This window comes from Echinops telfairi, unplaced genomic scaffold (assembly GCF_000313985.2).
Source record: "Echinops telfairi isolate 266 unplaced genomic scaffold, ASM31398v2 ScPeMD7_7469;HRSCAF=8507_0, whole genome shotgun sequence".
Taxonomy (NCBI): domain Eukaryota; kingdom Metazoa; phylum Chordata; class Mammalia; order Afrosoricida; family Tenrecidae; genus Echinops; species Echinops telfairi.
Window position 1 is genome coordinate 83,010,085 of NW_022111372.1, and position 6,411 is coordinate 83,016,495.

At 60.9% G+C, this 6,411-nt stretch overlaps 1 protein-coding gene across 1 annotated transcript in view; it reads left to right on the forward strand.

Moving 5' to 3' along the window:
- The window catches only part of ARSI (arylsulfatase family member I), an 8,971-nt gene extending 7,482 nt beyond the window's left edge, over positions 1-1,489 (forward strand). Inside the window, exon 3 of the mRNA XM_004696725.2 lies at positions 7-1,489. Within this exon, the coding sequence (XP_004696782.1) occupies positions 7-891 (885 nt within the window). The 3' untranslated portion in view covers positions 892-1,489. The remainder of the gene's footprint in view (positions 1-6) is intronic.
- Positions 1,490-6,411: the final 4,922 nt, after the last annotated feature.

A 6,411-nucleotide genomic window follows, 5' to 3' on the forward strand; every position in this document is an offset into this window, starting at 1 on the left:
CTCAAGCGCTACGGCTTCTACAATAACAGCGTCATCATCTTCTCCAGCGACAACGGCGGCCAGACCTTCTCAGGGGGCAGCAACTGGCCGCTCCGCGGACGCAAGGGCACTTACTGGGAAGGCGGCGTGCGCGGCCTCGGCTTCGTCCACAGCCCCCTGCTCAAGCGGAAGCGAAGGACGAGCCGCGCCCTGGTGCACATCACCGACTGGTACCCCACCCTGGTGGGGCTGGCGGGTGGCACCACGTCGGCGGCCGACGGGCTGGATGGCTACGACGTGTGGCCGGCCATCAGCGAGGGCCGGGCCTCCCCGCGGACGGAGATCCTGCACAACATTGACCCGCTCTACAACCACGCCCCGCGAGGCTCGCTGGAGGGCGGCTTCGGCATCTGGAACACAGCCGTGCAGGCCGCCATCCGCGTGGGAGAGTGGAAGCTGCTGACCGGGGACCCCGGCTACGGAGACTGGATCCCGCCGCAGACCCTCGCCACCTTCCCCGGCAGCTGGTGGAACTTGGAGCGGATGGCCAGCGCCCGCCAGGCCGTGTGGCTCTTCAACATCAGCGCTGACCCCTACGAGCGGGACGATCTGGCAGAGCGGAGGCCGGACGTGGTCCGCGCCCTGCTGGCCCGCCTGGCGGACTATAACCGCACGGCAGTCCCCGTGCGCTACCCGGCAGCGAATCCCCGGGCCCACCCGGACTTCAATGGGGGAGCCTGGGGTCCCTGGGCCAGTGAGGAAGAGGAGGAGGAGGAGGACCCGGAGGAGCAGGAAGAGGACGGCAGGGCTCGGGGCTTCTCCTGGGGTCGCCGCAAGAAGAAATGCAAGATTTGCAAGCTGCGATCCTTTTTCAGGAAACTCAACACCAGGCTGATGTCGCACCGGATCTGATGAGCGTCCTGGACCATCTACCTCCACACATGAGGGCTCTTGGACGGGGCGGGGGACTCAGACGGCTTGTGGTAGAGAGGAGAAGACGTTGTCCCTGTGACCCAGTCAGCCTGTACAAGCCCCCCAGCCTCTGCTTCCTCGCTGTGAAGTGGGTGCTGAGGACTAGGTGACTCTGGGGTTCCTCACCCTGCCCTCCTTGACCTTCTGGCCCTGGAACCTTGCACTCTGTGCAATTGCTGAGTGGAGAAGGGCTCAGAGCTCCAGGCCTGTGGGTGGAGGACAGCCGCCCTTGAGGGCACTCCCTTGAGCAGGGAAGGGACCTTGCTGGGGCAGATTTGAGGCTGGACTGATGGTGGGAACTGTGGGAGAGAGTGCCCCGTCCCCCACCCCTGAACCCAAAGGAACTGGCTCCCTATGAGCTGTTGAAGGCCCCAGGGCTGTAGAAAGAGGTAGGGGATGAGCCCCGGAGTGAACAGGCTTCCCATGTTCGCCTTGGAGTCCCCCCTCCCCATCCTCTCTCTGAATGGGGTGCCAGCGCCAGCTCTGCTGAGGATGGGCTGAGGGCACGGCTGTGGAGGAGCCTGTGAGCCTGATTAAAATGCCAGAAGATGAAGACAGGGTGCTGTGCTGTCTGTGCCCATGAGTGGACGTGCGGGCATGTGCTTGCTGGGTGGGGGCGGTCCCGGCTGGCAGAGTGAGTAAGGGTGAACAGGCAGTCCAGCTAAGCGGTTGGGCTGGTTGGGCTCTCATCTAGTTCTGTCAGAATGAGGCTGGAGGCAAGCAGACCTGATGGTTCCCGGAAGAGCAGGGGATGGAGCAGGGCAGGAGCACTGTTTGGGGGTCAGGGGTCAGGCAGCATCATGATCTCCACTCTGCCTGTGACTGGTACAACTGTGGCTGGGCAGCTATGTGGCCAAGGGCAAACCCCTGGCCCTCTCTGGGCCTCAGTGTCCCCTGTGTGTAGCGGGTGATCGGAGCACTCTTGCACTTGGCCATCCCGGGCACCCTGGCATGTGTGCCTGTGTGCGTGGGCACGGGCTGGGTGGTGGGGGTTTAAACCCGCCTGCTGCATGGCTGCCTCCACTCCGCACACCGAGTCCCACAGCTCTCTCTCGGGTTCCAGGAGGCGCAGTGTGTGTAGGCGAAAGCCCTGCTGTGAATTTTGAAAATAGTTATTTTTGTCGCTGGCAAAGGCGCCTGTTAGGACTCGTCAGCATGTGGATGAGTGGGATGGGTGGGGTGGGTGCAGTGGGTGGTGGGGGGCAGGCTTGGGTTTGGGTTTCAGCTGCAGAGGGGGCTGAGCCTGGCAGTGTGGGTCCAGCCCCAGGATGCAGAGTGGAGGGCACCCTCCCTGCCCCCTGGGCAGGCCCCTGGGTCCTACTCTCTTAACACCTCCCTGACCTGGAACCCAGGATGCCATTGCCTGGGGCACAGGCCAGGGTCCTGTGCCCCAGCCTGCATAGGAGGGAGACTCTGAAGAAGGGTCCCACTGAATCCATGTCCCAGGCCCAGTGGGCCTCAGGGGATAGCCGACTGCTCGTGCTCAGTTCATTTCCCAGGGTGCCCTAGCTCCGCTGACTGCCAGGCAGCTGTATGCGTTGGCCCTGCCGAATGGCCCCTGGCTGCACCTGTGGAGGTTTCGTCTGTGTCTGCTAAGTGTTGGTTCTGCCCAAGGAGGCCTGGCCCCGCTGCCAGCTGCCGGCTGTAGATTCTCTTAATGGGGCTCCTGCCCTTTGGAGCCACGAGTGCTAGAAAGCCCATTCTGGTCCCTACCCAGGCGTACTTCCTGAGGATACCCTAAGAGAACCCAGCTGGGGCTGGGAGCAGGCACCTGGTCTTGGTAGTCTGGAAGGAGGCTGGGTACTCAGCCCAGGCCCAGCCCTCTCCACGCTCAGAGCCCGCACCTCCCTGGACCCCGACTCAGGCTGCAGCTAGGAGCTTACTCCAGGCCCCGGCATTGCCACACCTGCTAATAGGCCAGAACTCAAAGGTGTTGAGGGCCCAAGATGGTGGGAGGCCTTAAGATAAGGGAAGAGCTTTTCATTGGGGAGAGAGGTGCACCCCCTGGGATGTCTGCTATCACTGGCTATCAGCACAGCTCCCAGCTGCTCCTTCCTACCTCCTGTGTTCCAAACACACACACACACACACACACACACACACACACACACACACACACACACAGCCAGGGGCTGTGTCCAGGCTCCATACCCCTGTGCCAGCTGGGTGCTTGTGCTACTGGAGCCCCTGTGGTGGTGGTGGGGGGGTTGGATGGGGGCAGAGCAGCCCTGGCTGCTGGGCTCTCAGATCTGAGAGATGGGTGCCAATAATGCTTGGTATGGCCCCGGCTGTCTGCTTGGCTCCAGGTAGAGCAGAGCTGCCAGCCAGGGGGGTCGATTTGGGGGGCAGCCCTGCCCAAGCTGGGCCTGCTTATGAATTCCTGAGCTGTGGTGGCCAGGAACAGGAGAGTGCCCGGAACTGCCAGAGGGCAGGGTTCTGAGCCCCACCCAAGTCCTGAGTGTCCTTTCTGCCTGTCACTTGGGGCGCTCTGGCCCCTTGTACATAGAGGCTCAGGCTGATGGGTGCAGGAAGAGGCGAGCAGAGTGGAGGAGGGACGGGACATGGCTCTGGGAGTCCGGAATTCGGGACTGGCATCTCAACGCTGCCTCTGATTTATCCAACTGCACCTAGACCCTGTCCCCTCTCTGGGCCTCACCACTCTGACTTACCCTAAGGGGCTCCCTTGGGGCCCTCCCAGCACTAATGGAGGCCAAATGACATGTGGGGGTGGTATGGAGTCACACAGACCTGCATGTCAGCCAGCTGGATGGCCTTGGTTGGGTCATTCCTGTCACATGTCTGCAAAATGGGCAGGAAGTAGTCCCATCTAAATGGACATATGCGGCGAGGTTTGAGCCGGTGCAGTGTGTGGAACGCTTGGCACAGGACTGCTTTCCAGTGGGAATAATGATTTTTCATGTCCTTGCAGGCAGCGAGCAGACATTTTATTCTCATGTTTCTCAGGGAGATGTGGAGGCTCCAGTGGGGAAAAGAGCTGCTACCAGGCTCACAGCCAACGGCGGTCCTTGAACTTGTGGCCTCTGGCTCTCTCGCCACAAGCCCTCAGCCCCTTCAATCCTGCAAGGGTGTGCTTCTGCTCAGAGATACCTCCCTGCCCCCTGCCTTCTTGACCTCTTTCTGAGTTCCGGCCCCCTGGTGCTTTTTCTGCTGGCCCTTTGAGCCCCACTCTTTCTGTGGTGTCTGCCAGCCCCGGGCAATCCTGGGCACCTGACCATGTGCCTGTGAGCACGAGTGTGGGGGGCAAAAGTGGGGTTTGAGGTTGCTGTCTCGATGCCACTGGAGCTGCAAGCACCTACCTGCTCCTTCGCCTCATGTGCCCTCCCCCCATCCCTTTACATGGAGCATGGCCTGCAGCCACGTGCTGTCCCTGTGCTGGCATGTTAGAGCCGTGTTCATGTTCTTCCGGGCTTCCACCCCGGCCCACTGTTCCGTGGCACGCAGGTCTGCCCTTGAGTCCACACGTGTGTTCCAGATGGGACACGTGACCTGGTTGGCATGCAGCCCTGGCCCCCGGAGCAGGGAGTCTGCCTGGAACAATCCCTTTGATGCAATCATCCTCTCATTCTCTCAGCGCCGTAGACACAGCTGACTCCGTGCTGCCCAACACCACCAGCCACAGCTGCCAGCCCTGTGGGCACAGGGACACAGTGCATTGTCAGCCGTTACATGCAGAGTCCGGGTGTAGGGAGAGTCTGCTGGTCCAGTGCTGCCCTCCTGCTCCATGCGGAGGCAGTGCCTGCACCCTGAGCCAGCTCTCCACAGGTGTGTGTGTGTGTGTGTGTGTGTGTTGCCAATCAAGCCCCCCCCCCACCTCCCCAGCAGAGTCCCGCAGCCTGGTCCCAACCATCGGCTGGGACATGGCCAGAAAGGAGTTACAGGGGCCAAGAGCCGTGGGAGCGAATGGAATAAGAAGGGTAATAAGGAGAACTTAGAACGCAGGGACAAGCAAGGGCGGGAGGCAGGGCGAGTAAGAAAGAGACGGAGAGAGAGAGAGGAGAGTTGAAAGGAAGAGAGGGGGGAGAGTGTAGGATGGCCAAGCAGGGGACAGCTTAAATGGGCTGAGGTGGCCCTTCCCTCTCCAGGAACCTCCACCACCTCTACCTCCACCACCTCTGTGGGATGTGCCATGTCATCAGTGCCTACAGTGGGGGGCAGGCAGATGGGTGGGACTGTACCCAGCTCACTAGGACAGTCACCTCGTTGGTTCAGAATACAATACTTCTATTAATGCAGCCTCGCAGCACATTTGCTTTGGATCACTCTGTAAGCTGCAGTATCCTCCTCTGGGGACTTGATGAGACACAGGTCCTCGGGACCAGTGCTTCGGTCTACAGAGGCTGTTGCACATCAGGCCTGGGGCCCAGGGTTCCCAGAACCTCGCCAGTCTATGGGGGCTCAGAGCACAGGGCTGCAGGGCAGTGGTGTGCTGGCCCGTGATTCATAGAGAGGGGTGTGCAGGAGGGCTGTTTGAATCTCAGGACCGATCCTTGTCCAGCTGCTGAGCATTTACAATGTGCCAGCCACTGTGGCTCTCCCACCCAAGTCACGGAGCAGCTCTGGAAAGGACGTGGGGGGTATCATTCACCCTATTTTGCTGAGGAAGAAACTGAGGTCCGGAGAAGTGTACTCATCCCAAATCACACAATAGGTTGAGATTCACATCCTGGTCTGAAACCCCATCTCCCACCACCCCCTGCTCCACCCCCCACCCCCAAGCCAAGCCTGGGTCCTAACCACTACACAACACTGCCTCTCCCTTGGACAATGTTGGGGTCACCTCAGAGAGCACTGAGGGTGGTCTCAGCCCTTTCAGAAGTGGAAGCCATGCGCTCCAGGGGACAGGCTCCAGGGTCTGGGGCACGGCCAGCTGGCACCCAGCCCCTCCCCCACCTCCGCAGCCATGCCTCCTCTGGCCCTGCCAAGGGCGGAGTTCCGCATGTGTGCCCTGCTGCTGCCCGCCAGCAGTGCGGACCCAGCACGAGCCTCGCTTCTCTGCCTCTGAATTGCGACGTTGGCGGCAGAAGCAGGCGGCCTGTTGTGCAGAGACAAACCTGAGTGGTTTTTCCTTTTTCTGAAGGTGGTGATGGTGCAATTAGTGGCTAAGCCATTATGCCCTCCCCTCCCTCCCCTCTCCGGGGAAGAGGTGCCTGCATTACAGAGTTCACCCCTGACTCCCAGGAGGAGGGCATCCGGCTGCCTCCAGGAGCCCCTGGACCTGGGGTAGTGAGTCAGGGCTTTGATGGGGTTGGTGATGTGTTCAGGAGGAGGTGACAAGTAAGGGGTGAGAAGGCCCAGAGTGGACTAAAAGCTCTGAAGGCTTCAGTCCCTGGTTCAATTCCCACCTCCCCACCTCTATTCCCTGGGGGCAAAAGCTAACAAGCTACCTCAGCCCCAGGAGCTGTGAGTGTGTGTGTGTGTGTGTGTGTGTGTGTGTGTGTG